Genomic DNA, 18,854 nt, shown 5'->3' with positions numbered 1-18,854 from the left:
TGGACTCTGCTTATCGTCTGATCCTGCCTGCTTGCTTTGACTCTCCTGTTGCCGATCCGGATTGCCTGACCTGTGCCGCCTGCCCTGACCTATTGCCTGTCTGACCACGTCTCTGCCTCATCCTTCGGTCCTGCACTGTTGCTCTTGGTAACGTCTCTGCCCGCCTGACTAGGTTTGTACTTCTGGTACCTACTCCGGTATCTCCTGGTCAGCCTGGACCAGCTGGCATTGACTTGGGGATTACTCTGGAGTAGCCCCTGGCAACTACCCTAACAGCTCAAGTCTATCCTCACCATCAGAGGCTCTAGTGAAAACCAGGTAGATGCTTTGTACTTCTGGTACCTACTCCGGTATCTCCTGGTCAGCCTGGACCAGCTGGCATTGACTTGGGGATTACTCTGGAGTAGCCCCTGGCAACTACCCTAACGGCTCAAGTCTATCCTCACCATCAGAGGCTCTAGTGAAAACCAGGTAGATGCTTAGACACGCCCCTCCAGACTATAGCCAGTCAGTGGCACAGTGGGTTCACATCCGCTGATCCATGACAATAACCTGCATACTGTAATAAACATCACGGCCAGGACAAGGTATTTTGGTGCTCTAGGCAGAGTAGGCAAATTGCATCCCCCCTCCCCAAAAACACACACCTACCTCCAAATCAATTTACAGTGACCTTACTTTCTAATAAACAGATTAAAACAAATTTTAAAAAAAGCAGTTACTGCATAACAAATTTAAGTCCAATGACTTACAGATAAGGATCTCCACGGATTTCAGTTGTTTACTTTTCTTTTGCACTTGGTCCAGAAACTTATGTGCAGATGACTTCAGTCAGGGGTGTGCAGTCCCTCTGCCACATAAAAAGACACAAGTATTAATAAATGGCACAGAGTAGATGGGGGTCGGTTACAGTTTTTACATTAGGGCCCAGGAGATTAGGTTACACATCAGATTTTGGCTCATTGTTTCTGCCGTCTATCCCCACCCTCTATATCAAAGAACCCCACCCCTATCCAAATGACCCCTATAACACCACTATCCTGTAGCTTCCACCAATACTGTGCCTGCTGCAGTCCCATGTGCTTACATTTATTTTCTTTTAAACTGCTTAGAATGTTATGAAATTATTAAAGTACTGAAATTTTACCAATCCGGCCGCTAACTTCTCAATCACTAGCCACAGGGGTCACATGTCTGAATGGAGGGGATCTTGGAAGTGAAGAGACAAGCAAGGACACAGGAGAGTAGTGGAAAGAGGGAGTCTGGGACCAGAAACTTTTATCACATACTAATAATTTTTCAAAAATGAATTTTACATGGCTGGACAAACCCTTCTTAACACAGAGCCCAGATGAGAACCCAAATTTGTAGACTCCCACACCAGACCCCAAAATGAATACAGACCTCCTGACCAGACTCCAGAATTAATACAAACCCCCAGACATACAAAATTAACGCAAACCTTTAGACAAACCCACCAGTTAATACAGGCCTCCAGACAGGGGCGTACATAGAAATGACTGGGCCCCATAGCAAAAATCTGAATTGGGCCTCTTAACTCCACCCACTACCCACCATGGTCCCTCCCACTTCCTGACCTGGCTCCTCCCACTACACCCCCCCATTAAATAAATTTATACATGATCTACAGATGGGCCATGTCACTTGCCAGGCTTTAGCAGAGTGGGCACAGGACAGTGGACATAGGGCGCAATATGTATGCCACACAACTGAGCGAGTGCAGGGCAGGAGCGCATACACATCACTCCTCCTGCCTCTGTCCACTGTGCTAAAGCCGGACATCTTAACCCCTTTGCTACCTGCGCCATTTTGTCATCACTTCTCTTACCCCAAACCCCTTGCTGCTGATGCTGAGTGTGCACATATGCGCATGTGTTTGTGTGTGTGTGGGGGGGGGGGGGCGGTTTGGCTGGTTGGTGAAATATCATTTGGTGGCTATGTGCACACTCCGCATTAGCAGCAAGGAGTTAGAGGGGTTAAAATCCATCCAACCCCGCCTAATGCCCTCCAAAATGCCCGGTTGTTAGGAAGGTGTAGGAGGAAAGCACACTGTCCTCTATGAGCCCCCCCAGCCCCTAATGCCCCCCAAAAATCTCAGGACAGTGTGCTTTCTTCCTACTTCTCCCCCATGGGCATTTTGGGGCTCATAGAGGACAACAGGACTCACTGGAGTGGGATTGAAGCATGTCCCACCCTGTCCTGGCTGTCCCCCTCCCCACCCCTCCTCTCTCTTGCTGCCTGTCCTGTCAGGTCAAATCTGAGTATCTGACATTATCATTGATCGATCATACCTAGTCTCTGCTGAGTGCTGTACTGCTGACTGAGTCTGCTCTCTCTCTCTCACTCGTCTCAGGCAGCCAGAGCCAGGCAGTGACACGGCAGCCAGAGCCAGGCAGCGACACGGCAGCCAGAGCCAGGCAGCAGTCAGGACGGACGAACGGTTATTCAGGCCAGCCAGGGAGCTGCCTCAACAGAGTTGCCTTGTGCTGATTAGCCAGGCTGGTTTGATTCTGTCTGATTCTGCAGCAGACAGCAGTCAGGATCATCAGGTCAGGAGGAGGTCAGGATCAGGTCAAACTCCGGGGGGGGGGGGGGGGGGGGGGGGTGTAAATTGCGGAACAATAGTTGGCTCAGGCTGAGAATAAAAGCAGCCACATAGCGCTATAGCTGCATGTCATGAGTGGGCAGGGCCAAATAGTGTGGGCGGGGCCTTCTCTGCGCTCCGGGCCCCCCAGGGCCGCGGGCCCCATAGCAATGGCGTGGTCGGCCTCTATGGGCGGTACGCCACTGCCTCCAGACTAGACCCCAAAATCAATCCTGATCCCAGCTAAGCCCCTATATTCATACAGATCCCAGGTCGGTCCCAAATTCATTCAGACCCCAAATCAGCCCCAAAATTTATGCAAACCCTGAATCATTCCTCAAGACACCACAGCATCTCCCCTCATACGCTGAGCACCCCCATCCGCCACAGCATCTCCCCTCATACGCCGAGCACCCCCATCCTCCACAGCATCTCCCCTCATACACTGAGCACCTCCATCCTCCACTGCATCTCCCCTCATACACTGAGCACCCCCATCCTCCACAGTATCTCCCCTCATACACTGAGCACCAACATCCTCCACAGCATCTCACCTCATACACTAAGCACCCCCATCCTCCACAGCATCTCCCCTCATACACTGAGCACCAACATCCTCCACAGTATCTCCCCTCATACACTGAGCACCCCCATCATCCACACAGTATCTCCCCTCATACGCTGAGCACCCCCATCCGCCACAGCATCCCCCCTCATACACTGAGCACCCCCTCCCCTCCCCACAGTATCTCCCCTCATACACTGAGCACCCCATCTTCCACATCGTCTGCCCTAAACTCCAGAATGGTTAGTACAGCCCCTTGGGCTCCTTACCAGGCTGATATACATATATATAAAATAATTTTTTCCCCTAAATAAAACCACACAGCGCTATGGGACAGGTATATTGCGGACATGCTAGTGGCAATCTAGCCGTGCATGTCCGCATCTCTATAGGGTAAAAAGAAGTGACAGAATCCCTTTAAATAACAATTCTAATTGAACCAGGAAATTTATTGGGCGATTCATGGATCAAGCACCTATTGTGAATTTTGCTGTTAAGAGCCTTGTTTAGAGAAGAGCAAGTTGACTAAAAAGTACTGAAGCATGAACAGTTGGACATGTGCATTCAAAAGTTTAGAGAAGGTCACATTAAGTTCACCAGTAAAGGTTAAAGTACATTTTAGGTTCATCCTGAAATTTCACATACAAGCCAAAAATGCCTAAGGTTACTTTCACACTAGCGTTTTTGCTGGATCCTGCAGGGCTCAGCAAAAACGCTTCAGTCACTGAAAATACAACCATCTGCATCCGTTATGAACGGATCTGGTTATATTATCTGTAAGCCAAGATGGATCCATCATGAACTCCATTGAAAGTCAATGGGGGACAGATAAGTTTTCTACTGTGTCAGAGAAAACGGATCCGTCCCCATTGACTTGCATTGTGGGTCATGACTGATCTGTTTTGCTCCGCATCCCAGGACGGAAAGCAAACCGCAGCATGCTGCGCAAAGACCCTCCATTTATAGTAGGTATAATACCACTTTAATTTAGAATGAGCCTCATTTCTCAGTTCTATTGTTTGCATGTGAAATGTTGTGCAGCCATGCTTTTATTAGTTCTCTGTATGCTTGCTTTATGGATATGCACCGGTAACCATGAATGTACTAGTCTAAGGGCCCTTTCACACTTGCGTTGTCCGGATCCGGCGTGTACTCCATTTGCCGGAGGTGCCCGCCGTATCCGGAAAAACGCAAGTGAACTGAACAGGGCCGGGCCGACACAGAGGCTGGGGAGGCTCCAGCCTCTGGGCGCTCCAGCCTCAGGGCGCAGCAGGGGCCGGAGACCGGTCACCGCCGGAGTCAAACACTTTAAGTCCCCCAGGCGGCAGGCCAGACAGTGGCGAGCCGGCGGCAGGCGAGCGCTTGCTGCCGCTTGAGTTGTGATGTGACAGCAGTGCGCCGCGCGAGTGCCGTACTGCATCACAGCCGGTGATTCAAAGGACCCAGGAGGGAGCCGGCAGCGGCAGGAGAACGGTGGGCGGGCCCAGAGCGTGATGCGTCACGCTGATGTCACGCTGCGCCAGGCAGAGCCCGCCCACTGACTGAATTCTTCTCCCGACTCCTGCGCCTGCTGCCTTCTCCAAGTTCTCCCGCCTCAGCAGCCTGCCCACTGTGCCCAGCTGTCCTGGTGTGGACTGTAGTCTCAGAGTAGACTCAGTCTTGTCTTGCCTCCAGTAATAAAGTGCCCTGCCTCTGTATAACTTGTAAGTAGTAGGCGGCACCAAAATCTCAGGGAGGGAGACAGTTTGAAAAATAAAAATGTGATTTTTACAGTGCCTGCTGGGAAGGGGGGGGGGTGGATGGATGGATGCATATGAGGCATAAAAGCAAAGCTCTGCAGATGTGACTGTATTGGGTCAGTCAATCACTAAATGAACCCTGTTATGGGGAGAAACTGTGGATGACACTATTTGTCATAGACAGACCGTCTGTGTATGACAAATAGTGTCATCCACAGTTTCTCCCCATAACAGGGTTCATTTAGTGATTTACTGACCCAATACAGTCACATCTGCAGAGCTTTGCTTTTATAGTAGTAGAATACAGTCACATTGCACGGGCGACGGGCCCTGCTGTCATTATGAAAGCAAATGCGACCCCACACCTCTTTTATTGGTGGTCAGTAAATGGGTCTGTGACAGACCCATTTACTGACCACCAATAAAAGAGGTGTGGGGTCGCATTTGCTTTTATAATGACAGCAGGGCCAGTGCAATGTGACTGTATTCTACTACACCTCCCCGCTCACTGGATATAATCTTATTAACTATATAACCGGGCCCCGCTAGCGCTGTCATCATAAAAGCAGATACAGCACCACAGCCTCACCCCTTGTATTTGGGGGTCATTCCTACACGGACCCTGTTATGGGGGGGATTCCCCCAATAACAGTGTCATCCTCAGATCCCCCCAATAGCAGTGTCATCCACCACAGATCCCCCCCATAGCAGTGTCATCCACCACAGATCCCCCCATAACAGTGTCAACCACTACAGATCCCCCCATAACAGGGTCATCCACCACAGATCCCCCCATAGCAGTGTCCTCCACCACAGATCCCCCATAGCAGTGTCATCCACCACAGATCCCCCCATAACAGTGTCAACCACTACAGATCCCCCCATAACAGTGTCAACCACTACAGATCCCCCCATAACAGTGTCATCCACCACAGATCCCCCCATAGCAGTGTCATCCACCACAGATCCCCCATAGCAGTGTGTGTCATCCACCACATATCCCCCATAGCAGTGTCTTCCACCACAGATCCCCCATAGCAGTGTCATCCACCACAGATCCCCCATAGCAGTGTCTTCCACCACAGATCCCCCCATAGCAGTGTCATCCACCACAGATCCCCCATAGCAGTGTCTTCCACCACAGATCCCCCCATAGCAGTGTCTTCCACCACAGATCCCCCCATAGCAGTGTCATCCACCACAGATCCCCCATAGCAGTGTCATCCACCACAGATCCCCCCATAGCAGTGTCCTCCACCACAGATCCCCCCATAGCAGTGTCCTCCACCACAGATCCCCCATAGCAGTGTCCTCCACCACAGATCCCCCCATAGCAGTGTCATCCAATCCACCACAGATCCCCCATAGCAGTGTCCTCCACCACAGATCCCCCCATAGCAGTGTCCTCCACCACAGATCCCCCATAGCAGTGTCCCCCACCACAGAGTCCTCCACCACAGATCCCCCATAGCAGTGTCCTCCACCACAGATCCCCCATAGCAGTGTCCTCCACCACAGATCCCCCCATAGCAGTGTCATCCAATCCACCACAGATCCCCCATAGCAGTGTCCTCCACCACAGATACCCCCATAGCAGTGTCCTCCACCACAGATCCCCCATAGCAGTGTCTTCCACCACAGATCCCCCATAGCAGTGTCATCCACCACAGATCCCCCATAGCAGTGTCATCCACCACAGATCCCCCATAGCAGTGTCATCCACCACAGATCCCCCATAGCAGTGTCATCCACACATCCTCCATAACAGTGTCATCGAAAGATCCCCCCATAATGGTGCCATCCACAGATCCCACATAACAGTGTTGTCATCCACAGACCTGCCCGATCTGGAGATCGCTCAGGGAGTCCCATCCTGTGGATGTGGGATACATTTTAAATAACAGGATAACCCCTTTAAAGTCATACAAGTCTGCATTTATTTTCATTTCCCTCCTCTGTGCCCCAATATAGTACAGCCCCCATATAGTACAGGCTCCCCCATCTGTGCTGTCATATAGTACAGATTCCTTTTCTCTGTGTTGCCATGTTTAGTGGGCTTTATTACTGTGTGGGGCAATACGCATTGGGAGTTTGTACAGAGGTGGGGATGGTGCTGGAATCATGGAATGAGAAGCCTAAACTATTAGTTTTGCAGATTCTGCGGAGACGAGTGGTGGCCAGAAAAAGACTGATTCCAATCAAAGAAGACGTCGCCTTTGATTCCCCCTTGAGTCGCCCTGTGAGTCAATATTTATGTACTTTTAATCACTTATGGTTTGCAGAATCTGTGTAGTGCTAGTATTTTCCACTATATTGTCATATTGGTTTTAATTTAGTTACAGTGTGGTGTTAGTATCCAGTCACTATGCGGGGGTCATTCCTGTTAGATTCTATATTTATATGGATCTAAAGAGGTTGTGCATTTGTTTACAGCTATAGTTAATTGGTACATAATCATTAAACTGCGCATACTTATGTGTGATTACAACACTAAGTATTTAGTAAAGACTCCACAAGCTGATGGGGGGGGGGGGCGCACTTGGGAAGCTCAGCCTCTGTTGGTGGTTGACCTTGTCCCAGCCCTGGAACTGAAAGCATTTGAAGACGGATCCGTCTTCAAAATGCGTTCAGTGTTACTATGGCACCCAGGACGCTATTAAAGTCCTGGTTGCCATAGTAGTAGTGGGGAGCAGTATACTTACAGTCCGTGCGGCTCCCGGGGCGCTCCAGAATGACGTCAGAGCGCCCCATGCGCATGGATGACGTGATCCATGCGACACGTCATCCATGAGCGTGGGGCGCCCTGACGTCACTCTGGAGCGCCCGGGGAGCCGCACGGACGGTAAGTATACTGCTCCCCCGCTCCCCACTACACTTTACCATGGCAACCAGGACTTTAGCGTCCTGGAAGCCATGGTAACCATTCAGAAAAAGCTAAACGTCGGATCCGGCAATGCGCCGAAACGACGTTTAGCTTAAGGCCGGATCCGGATTAATGCCTTTCAATGGGCATTGATTCCGGATCCGGCCTTGCGGCAAGTGTTCAGGATTTTTGGCCGGAGCAAAAAGCGCAGCATGCTGCGGTATTTTCTCCAGCCAAAAAACGTTCCGTTCCGGAACTGAAGGCATCCTGAACGGATTTCTCTCCATTCAGAATGCATTAGGATAAAACTGATCAGGATTCTTCCGGCATAGAGCCCCGACGACGGAACTCTATGCCGGAAGAAAAGAACGCAAGTGTGAAAGAGCCCTAAGTGTGAAAGAGCCCTAAATTTTCTTTTAGGTTTAATTGTATCTGCACCTAAAATCTGTCCAAACAAATTTGAGCTGTTTTGCAGGACTTGAACTTCTACACTTTTTCTCCCACTGGCTTGGAAAGAGAGCATGGCTTACTAAAAAGTGGACAGGGATTAGAGGGAAAGGGACATGACCATTGGTATAACCAATAGTTGGTATAAAGTTTGATAAATATGTCTACTCCCGCAGCATATGTATGGTGCAGTCTGATCCATTGTCATAAATCTGGCGCTACTAGTGCATCTGGTCCAGTAGAACGTCAATGAATATACAACTCGCAGTGAGGGATGAAGGGGAGGACGATGAGAGCGGTTCCGCCTCTACCCCAACTTTCCAAGTAGAGAAGGAGCAAGCTGAATACAAAAGACGGGCTGGACGAGCATACCCTAAATGTCGCGCGCGCCTATAGTGCACTTAGGACGTGCGCGGCGGTGATCAGCAATGATAATCGAACGGAAGGAGCGGCTAAGATGATTGGCAGACGAGTGTTCCGTATTATAGGGGCGTGTTCATGACCGAAAAGCTCGGTTTTGCTGGGTAAGGTGTGCAAAGAAGAGGCGTGGCCTTCGGGAGTCTATGAAGAAGTAGCGAGAAGAGGAGGAGGGATTCGACTCGAGGCCATGGGATCTGCTTGAGACAGAAGGACCCTGAGAGGAGGGTGGGGGGACGCAAGGCCAAGATGAACATGGGAGCTCCGCTTGGAGCGGTGTTCCTTTTTTCGTGCTGTTTAGTCACCGTTCGGGGTGAGTGGTAATTCTAGTCTTGAAAATGGACTTTTGTTTGTCATTGTACGGTGCAACGAGAGGGCAGCGCCGCAGCTGATGTCTCTGGGGAGAGTGGGAGGGGGGTTGTCTGTACAGGGCCATAAAAAGTAAACTATGCGCTAGTTGTAGCCTGACTCTTCATCTCCCGTAGTGCAGAAATGTGGTAAACACAAGCAGGGCGGTAGGGGCAACGAGCTGTCCAAGTAGTGACAGAGCCACAAGTATTCTGAGGTAAAAACCGCAGGACAGCCCCAGGTAGCAGGGAAACTGCTGGGATTCCACCTCTAGAATAATGCACCAATCTACCCTCTCAAAATGATTCCCAGTTAAGCAATGTTACTGCAGTTACACAAATTGACATATGGTAATCTTTCAGTCTTATATTAGCACTTTATTATCTCTGCTATATGAAGTGGATCTGACGTCGCTTATATTTCTTATGATCACGGTCTACTATTTAGACACCCCCCCCCCCCCAAAAAACAAAAAAAAACAAAAAAAAACTAAGGTTGTGACTGACAATGCTGCAGTGCCCTTGACTGCTTGCTATTTTTGTGCCTGCTATCCTAATTTTCGTATTGCAGAAACACAAAGTTTTGTATACGTGTGTGTTTTTATTTTTATATAGCTTGTGAATTTAAAGTTGCCATTTGTTTTATTCTTCACTGTGGAAAAATCCCAGCCCAGATTGTTTGAGATTTCAGAGGTTTTGCTGTTACATTGAATACTCGCAGAGTAGTCTAGTGAATTGTCTGGAGGCTGTGACGCCTTTGAATTCACAACTTTTTAGGATCAGTCTCTGTATATCCTTATTGTTGAGCAGATGCTTGTTGGGTGAATCTTTGTTTAGAGTAAGGCCCCTTTCACATGGATGAGTTTTCCCTGCGGGTGCAATGTCTAATGTGAATGCACTGCACCCGCGCTTAATCGCGACCCATTCATTTCAATGGGGCTGTGTACATGAGCGGTGATTTTCATGCATCACTTGTGCATTGCGTGAAAATTGCAGCATGTTCTATATTCTGCATTTTTCACGCAACGCAGGCCCCATAGAAGTGAATGGGGCTGCGTGAAAATCACATAGCATCCGCAAGCAAATGCGGCTGCAATGCGAGCTTCACGGATGGTTGCTAAGGAGATGATGTGAATAAAGTCCATTTACTTTATTAGTTTCCATTATAACATGGTTATAATGGAAAATAATAGCAATCTTCATTCAGCAGGACCTGCGCTGATGTCACCGCGCTCACCACATGGTGTGCGCGATGACGTCAGTGCAGGTCCTGCAAGAAGATGAAAGAAGACGATCAAGTGGATGAGGTGAGTTATTTATTATTTTTTAACCGAAGTTGATTCGCTCATCCCTAATGACCACCACTGATGGATTGCAGGTTGGTCGTAACCATGGAAACGAGCAATGAATACTGTAATGGAAAAATTAAGCCAGCCAGCAAAGGATGCAATATGGATGATAGCAATACAGAAGGGTACTTTCACACCAGTGGCAGGACGGATCTGACAGGCTGTTCACCCTGTTGGATCCGTCCTGCCGCTATTTCGCCGCTCCATCCCCATTGACTATAATGGGGATGGGGGCAGAGCTCTGGTGCAGTTCGCGGTGAGAGGCCTCCGGACTAAAAAGTCGGACATGCAGTACTTTAAGTCCGGCGGCCTTCCGCCGTGCTGCGCCGGAGCTCCGTCTCCGTCCCAATTATAGTCAATGGGGACGGAGCGGCGGTCCGGCGGCAAGTCAAAATAGCGGCAGGACGGATCCGACAGGTTGAACAGCCTTTCCGATCCGTCCTGCTGCTAGTGTGAAAATAGCCTTAGGCCTCTTTCACACGGGCGTCATGTTTTTTGCCCGGATAAGATGCGGGTGCGTTGTGAGAAAATGGGTTTTGCACGCGCGTGAGAAAAAAATCGGCATGTTTGGTACCCAAACCCGAACTTCTCCACAGAAGTTCGGGTTTGGGTTAGGTGTTCTGTAGATTGCTATTATTCTCCCTTATAGCATGGTTATAAGGGAGAATAATAGCATTCTTAATACAGAATGCATAGTACAATAGGGCTGGAGGGGTTAAAAAAAAAATTTACAAATTTATTTTAATTCCCCTTAATCCACTTGTTTGCGCAGCCCGGCTTCTCTTCTGTCTTCTTTCTTCAGGACCTGGGTAAAGGATCTGTGGTGGCGTCACTGCGCTCATTACATGATCTTTTACCATGGTGATGGATCATGTGATGAGTGCAGTGACGTCGTCACAGGTCCTTTACCCAGGTCCTGAAGAAAGAAGACCGAAGAGAAGCCGGGCTGCGCGATCAAGTGGATTAAGGTGAGTTAATATATATATATATATTTTTTTAACCCTCCAGCCCTATTGTACTATGCATTCTTTATTCAGAATGCTATTATTTTCCCTTATAACCATGTTATAAGGGAAAATAATGATTGGTCTCCTAGCAACCGTGCGTGAAAATCGCAGTCCCATTCACTTCTATGGGGCCTGCGTTGCGTGAAAAACGCACAAAATAGAGCTTGCTGTGATTTTCACGCAACGCACAAGTGATGTGTGAAAATCACCGCTCATGTGCACAGCCCCATAGAAATGAATGGGTACGAATTCAGTGCGGGTGCAATGCGTTCACCTCACGCATTGCACCCGCGCGGAAAACTCTTAGTAAATGCCTTGTATTAACTTTGTCTACATGATAAATGCCACTTGCTGAAGTAAAAAAAAAACCTTTAAAGATGGATTTACACAGGCAACTAGAAGCTGGGTAAATAAATTGGACTGGCACTCTGTATGTGTGGTAATATGGAAAAAATTCAATATAAAGTGATCACAATTTAATTCAAAATACAATAAAATACACAATGGAATAAAAACATATATGAACACTAAAAATTGATTAATAGCAGCACTGGCATGTATTAGTTCTTTTGATATTTCATGATATAAAGTTCGTATCATATAAAGAACCAGGATTAAATGGATAGGGTAATTGTCCTTTAGCTCGCAAGGTTATATGGAGGGTGCAAAAAAACATAAAAAACGTAAAGTCTGATAATTATGCGTCTTGTGCACAAGTTCAACACAGATGTATTATCTGTTGAATAGCGATTTCCTTCAGTCACTATAATACTGTGTACTCCGAGGTAAGAATTTTTTTTTGTCGGGTCTTACCTTAAACCAGCTAAGGTGAAAATCAAGGTCACTCACGCTTACTTGGCTTCTGTGGTGCGCGTGGTCCCGCGCTTGGAAGTAGACGCCGGAATAGTGCGGTCTATGGCGTACTGCTGGCTTGGTTGTCTGTATCGCAGGGTACGCTGCGTCTCACGTGGTCTGTGACGTACCTCCGGTCCGGGACTCTGACGAGGTATCGCGAGACCTGGTGTGCTTCTGATCGGCAATTAGTAACGAGAGCTATGCTCAGCAGATCCTGAATGAAGAAAGTATTCACTGGAGCGCTCCAGATTTTAGGACAAAATATTCACAGATTATTATCTCATCTGTGTTTTCTGAGAAGGCCTTGGTCACAATGGGAGTATGTCAGCTGGTTACGCCAGATGCGTTTCGGGGACCTCTTCCCCTTCCTCAGTGGCAGCTGATCTCCCAAAGTTTGGACTGACTTTATATAGACCGCATAGAGAGACCCTAGAAGCTGATTGTTGGGAAGGACGGTCTCGACAGTCGGCTGCTCACTCATTGGAGGTGAAGAGCTGCATTTACATTCAGCGATCGCTACTGCAGTCGCTCGTCCTTATACAGCTGCATTGTTTCTGGGCAGCAGATCGCTGTTTAAACAGCACAAACTGCTGCCAAGAAATGATAATTTACTGACATCGGTTTCACCCAATGAACAAGTGGCAGATTGTCAGGAATGTGCTGGACTTATTTTTCCATCCCGTTTCACAGGAGAGGACTCCCCTGCATAACGGAAACGAAACAGATCCGTATTGCAGCCCATAGACTTCTAATATGACGGAATACATCTAAAGGCATTCCATCATAGAATTGCGTTTTGGTCCGTGGTAACGGAATCATAACCCAATTCTGCTTTTACCACCAAACGAAGCGTGAACAAATTTAAAAATATGAAATTCACTCATTTCTAGTTATGATATATCACCAGTGTCGGGTGGGTCATGCACCTATCTGACATTGGTGACGTATGCTAGGGATATGTCATCAGTGTCTGATGTGAGACAACCCTTTTAAAGATTTGTCATCTAGAACTGATTGCGTTGTAAGATGTGCAGCATCAGCTTTGCTTGCTGAACATTTTCGTCACTTGAACATCTATAGTAGATTGCACTGATTTCCATGATTAAATATGATTATAATTGTTACTGACATACCGCACATATTTTTTTTGTGAGCTGGTGATAGTACATGCCTGACACTGATTCTGTCAATTGTGGGGATGTGCTTGTGGTAGGCTATGGTAGCGGCGGCAGTATTGAGGCAATCACAGACAGTCTTTGTGATCCACCATGACTTTATTCACACCAAAGGCATAACAGGCAATGTGTAGACCCACACAGGTGCATATCCACATAGTTCATAGAACAAAAGTCCTTCCATAGCAAATAAACAGCAGGTTTGAGTCACCTTGTTTCTGGACAGACCACACGGTCCTGCAGGCTTCTAGGCTACCTGCCTTTGTCTCCCTCAGGCCACAGCCCCTTCGGCGAGTAGCACCACAGGTCCCAGGGCTATCCTTCAGTTTGTGCTGCGCCCAGTCTCTCCTTGACCAGCACTGACTCTGTCTGTGAAAATCTCCAGCACAGCAAGACACACCCCACCCCCCATCTTCAGGAGGCTGGGTTCTTCAAAGGCCCAGCTCCACCAAAAACCTGGGCTGGCCATGGGGAACAGGCACCCACCCTGCTCTTTACCTGTTCCCAGTAAGAACCGGCCCGGACACGCTGCGCCAGCAGCATTCGCCGCTGTAACCGCAATGATCCTGTTCTTACTCCACCGAGGCCAGGACCTCTGGTGGCATGTATCGTCTGTCCATTATCCCGGGGACTCTCCTACACAATGTAAAGCTAAACATGTAAAGCTCCAAATTTATGCATATTTCCTTCTTTAGTCACTCTATTGGGTATTTTTATATTGACCATAACAATGTATTGTAGTTTTTATGTCTTGATTGCTGAACAAAATGCAGAACTATTTGTAAGGCCTCTTAATTCTTGCAAACTCTGGATGAGTTCTGCAACAATGTTCCTATGCCTATAGAGACTCTGGGGTGAAATAATGAATGGAACAAAACTGAAGCTTTGTGCTGCGGTTTTGAGAGACACTGCCAACTCTCAAAACCAGACAGTACAACACAGATGTGTAGGTACCCTTATGCTGAGAACTGTAGAGATTCTTGGGTAAAATTATAAATGAACCCTCCTGAAAAGTGACCCCATTTTGGAAACTCTACACATCAAGGCATTAAGGGGAGGAGTTAGCATTTGGATTCCACAGGTATTTTGTGGAAATTAACGAGGCTCTGTCACCAGGATCAACCCTATTAAACCACATATACTGCCTGGTAGGGCTGATCATGCTGATTAAGGCCTCTTTCACACTTGCGTTGTCCGGATCCGTCGTGCACTCCATTTGCCGGAGGTGCCTGCCGGATCCGTAACACCGCAAGTGAACTGAAAGCATTTGAAGACGGATCCGTCTTCAAAATGCGTTCAGTGTTACTATGGCACCCAGGACGCTACTAAAGTCCTGGCTGCCATAGTAGTAGTGGGGACCGGGGGAGCAGTATACTTATCGTCCGTGCGGCTCCCGGGGCGCTCCAGAATGACGTCAGAGCGCCCCATGCGCATGGATGACGTGATCCATGCGATTACGTCATCCAAGCGCGTGGGGCGCCCTGACGTCACTCTGAAGCGCCCCGGGAGCCGCACGGACGGTAAGTATACTGCTACCCCGCTCCCCACTACACTTTACCATGGCAAACAGGACTTTAGTGTCCTGGCAGCCATGGTAACCATTCAGAAAAAGCTAAACGTCGGATCCGGTAATGCGCCGAAACGACGTTTAGCTTAAGGCCGGGTCCGGATTAATGCCTTTCAATGGGCATTAATTCCGGATCCGGCCTTGCGGCAAGTGTTCAGGATTTTTCGGCCAAAAAACGTTCCGGTCCGGAACTGAAGACATCCTGAACGGATTTCTCTCCATTCAGAATGCATTGGGATAATCCTGATCAGGATTCTTCCGGCATAGAGCCCCGACGACGGAACTCTATGCCGGAACAAAACAACGCAAGTGTGAAAGAGCCCTTAAACTGTAAACTCCTTTGGAACAATACTGGGGGATAGTGCTCAAGTTCTTCTAATAAATGTACATTAAACTTGGAGGAAATAGGACCCTTAACCACCTCAGCTCCCCTAGCTTAAACACCCTTAATGACCAGACCACTTTTTACAATTCTGCACTACACTACTTTCACGGTTTATTGCTCGGTCATACAACTTACCACCCAAATGAATTTTACCTCCTTTTCTTCTCGCTAATCGAGCTTTCATTTGGTGGTGACATTGCTGCTGACATGTTTACTTTTTTTTGTTATTAATCAAAATTTACCGAAATTTTTGCCAAAAAATGACATTTTTCACTTTCAGTTATAAATTTATGAAAAAAAATAAATACATTTCTATATAAATCTTTGATAAAAAAAATGCAATAAGTGTATATTTATTGGTTTGTGCAAAAGTTATAGCGTTTACAAACTATGGTACAAAAATGTGAATTTCCGCATTTTGAGGTTCTACAATGCCCAGACAGTACAAACACCCCACAAATGACCCCATTTCGGAAAGTAGACACCCTAAGGTATTCACTGATGGGAATAGTGAGTTCATAGAACTTTTTATTTTTTGTCACAAGTTAGCGGAAAATGATGTGTTTTTTTTTTTTTTTTTTTTATAATTTTTTTTTTTTCCCCTTACAAAGTCCACTAACTTGTGACAAAAAATAAAAACTTCCATGAACTCACTATGCCCATCACGAAATACCTTGGGGTGTCTTCTTTCCAAAATGGTGTCACTTGTGGGGTAGTTATACTGCCCTGGCATTTTAGGGGCCCTAATGCGTGAGAAGAAGTCTGGAATCCAAAAGTGTAAAAAAATGCCCTGTGAAATCCTAAAGGTGCTCTTTAGAATTTGGGCTCCTTTGCCCACCTAGGCTGCAAAAAAGTGTCACACATGTGGTATCGCCGTACTCAGGAGAAGTAGGGCAATGTGTTTTGGGGTGTCCTTTTACATATACCCATGCTGGGTGTGAGAAATATCTCTCTAAAAGACAACTTTTCCCTTTTTTTTTTTTTTTTTTTTTTTTATATACAAAGTTGTCATTTGACAGATATTTCTCTCACCCAGCATGGGTATATGTAAAAAGACACCCAAAAAAACACATTGCCCTACTTCTCCTGAGTACGGCGATACCACATGTGTGACACTTTTTTGCAGCCTAGGTGCGTAAAGGGGCCGCCTTTAGGATTTCACAGGGCATTTTTTAAACTTTTGGATTCCAGACTTCTCACGCATTAGGGCCCCTAAAATGCCAGGGCAGTATAACTACCCCACAAGTGACCCCATTTTGGAAAGAAGACACCCCAAGGTATTCTGTGAGGGGCATGGCGAGTTCCTAGAATTTTATTTATTTATTTTTGGCACAAGTTAGCGGAAAATGATTATTATTTTTTTTTCTTACAAAGTCTCATATTCCACTAACTTGTGACAAAAAAATAAAAACTTCCATGAACTCTCTATGCTCATCACGAAATACCTTGGGGTGTCTTCTTTCAAAAATGGGGTCACTTGTGGGGTAGTTATACTGCCCTGGCATTTTAGGGGCCCTAATGCTTGAGAAGTAGTTTGAAATCCAAATGTGTTAAAAATGCCCTGTAAAATCCTAAAGGTGCTCTTTAGAATTTGGGCCCCTTTGCCCACCTAGGTTGCAAAAAAGTGTCACATGTGGTATCGCCGTACTCAGGAGAAGTAGGGCAATGTGTTTTGTGGTGTCTTTTTACATATACCCATGCTGGGTGAGAGAAATTATCTCTCTAAAACTCAACTTTTCCCATTTTTTTTTGACCGAGATATTTCTCTCACCCAGCATGGGTATATGTAAAAAGGCACCCCAAAACACATTGCTCTACTTCTGAGTACGGCGATACCACATGTGTGACACTTTTTTGCAGCCTAGGTGCGCAAAGGGGCCCAAATTCCATTTAGGAGGGCATTTATAGACATTTTGGATTCCAGACTTCTTCTCACGCTTTAGGGCCCCTAAAATGCCAGGGCAGTATAAATACCCCACATGTGACCCCATTTTGGAAAGAAGACACCCAAAGGTATTCCTTGAGGGGCATGGCAAGTTCATCAAAGCTTTTTTTTTTTTGCCACAAGTTAGCGGAAATTGATATTTTATTTTTTTGGTTTGTTTTTTCTCACAATGTCTCCTTTTCCGCTAACTTGTGACAAAAAGTTCAATCTTTCAAGGACTCAATATGCCCCTCAGCGAATACCTTGGGGTGTCTTCTTTCCGAAATGGGGTCACATATGGGGTATTTATACTGCCCTGGCATTTTAGGGGCCCTAAAGCGTGAGAAGAAGTCTAAAAAATTTTACGCATTTGGATTCCGTGAGGGGTATGGTGAGTTCATGTGAATTTTATTTTTTGTCACAAGTTAGTGGAATATGAATAAGAAAAAAATAAAAATATAAAAATTTCCGCTAACTTGTGCCAAAAAAAAAAAATCTTCTATGAACTAGCCATGCCGCTCAGAAGTGATCTTTTTATAGTGCTGCAGCGATTTTACGGTGTTTTTGCAGTGATCAGAAAAAAAAATAATTCTGTCACTGCGGTGGGGCGGACTGAACGCAAGTGTGCGCACAAGATCAGGCCTGATCGGGCGAACACTGCGTTTTTTGTAGAGCTTATAGAACATGTCCTATTCTTGTCCGCAATTGTGGACAAGAAAAGGCATTTTCTATATAGTTCTGGCAATGTGCGGATCCGCAAAATGCGGAAAGCACATTGCCGGTGTCCGTGTTTTGCGGATCCGCGGTGTCCGTGTTTTGCGGATCCGCAAAACACATACGGACGTCTGAATGGAGTTTTACAGGGGGGTGATCAATGACAGGGGAGTGATCAGGGAGTCTATATGCGGTGATCACCACCCTGTCATTGACCACCCCCCTGTATGGCTCCATTCAGAAGTCCGTATGTGTTTTGCAGATCCGCGGTGTCCGTGTTTTGCGGATCCACGGATCCGCAAAACACATACGGACGGGGGTGATCAATGACAGGGGAGTGATCACCCCATATAGACTCCCTGATCACCCCCCTGTCATTGATCACCCCCTGTAAGGCTCCATTCAGACGTCCGTATGTGTTTTGCGGATCCGCAAAACACATATGGACCTCTGAATGGAGCCTGACAGGGGGGTGATCAGGGAATCTATATGGGGTGATCAGGGGGTTAATAAGTGACAGGGGGGTGTAGTGTAGTGGTGTTTGGTGCTACTTTACAGTGCTGCCTGTGTCCTCCGGTGGTCGATCCAAGCAAAAGGGACCACCAGAGGACCAGGTAGCAGGTATATTAGACGCTGTTATCAAAACGGGGTTAAAAAAATCGCATCTACAGCCTGCCAGCGAACGATCGCCGCTGGCAGGCTTTAGATCAGCTAGTTTACCTGCAGTTTCTGTGAACGTGCCCGCCTGTGTGCGCGCGTTCACAGGAAATCTCGCGTCTCGCGAGATGACGTCCAGGAGGAATAACAGGGCCGCCGCAAAGACGCAATCCTGCGTACAGCGGTCCTGTAGTGGTTAAAGCTAAAAATGTGCCCCAAAAATTAGTGACGGATAATA

At 47.2% G+C, this 18,854-nt stretch overlaps 1 protein-coding gene across 1 annotated transcript in view; it reads left to right on the top strand.

The window, feature by feature from the left end:
- The first annotated feature begins 8,800 nt into the window (after positions 1–8,800).
- The window catches only part of LRP5 (LDL receptor related protein 5), a 1,269,095-nt gene continuing 1,259,041 nt past the window's right edge, over positions 8,801–18,854 (top strand). Inside the window, exon 1 of the mRNA XM_040409022.1 lies at positions 8,801–8,949. Within this exon, the coding sequence (XP_040264956.1) occupies positions 8,886–8,949 (64 nt within the window). The 5' untranslated portion in view covers positions 8,801–8,885. The remainder of the gene's footprint in view (positions 8,950–18,854) is intronic.

The sequence above is a fragment of the Bufo bufo genome, chromosome 10 (genome assembly GCF_905171765.1).
Source record: "Bufo bufo chromosome 10, aBufBuf1.1, whole genome shotgun sequence".
Classification (NCBI taxonomy): Eukaryota; Metazoa; Chordata; class Amphibia; order Anura; family Bufonidae; genus Bufo; species Bufo bufo.
Note: the sequence above shows the minus strand (reverse complement) of the source record. Positions and strands in the feature narration are given on the sequence as shown.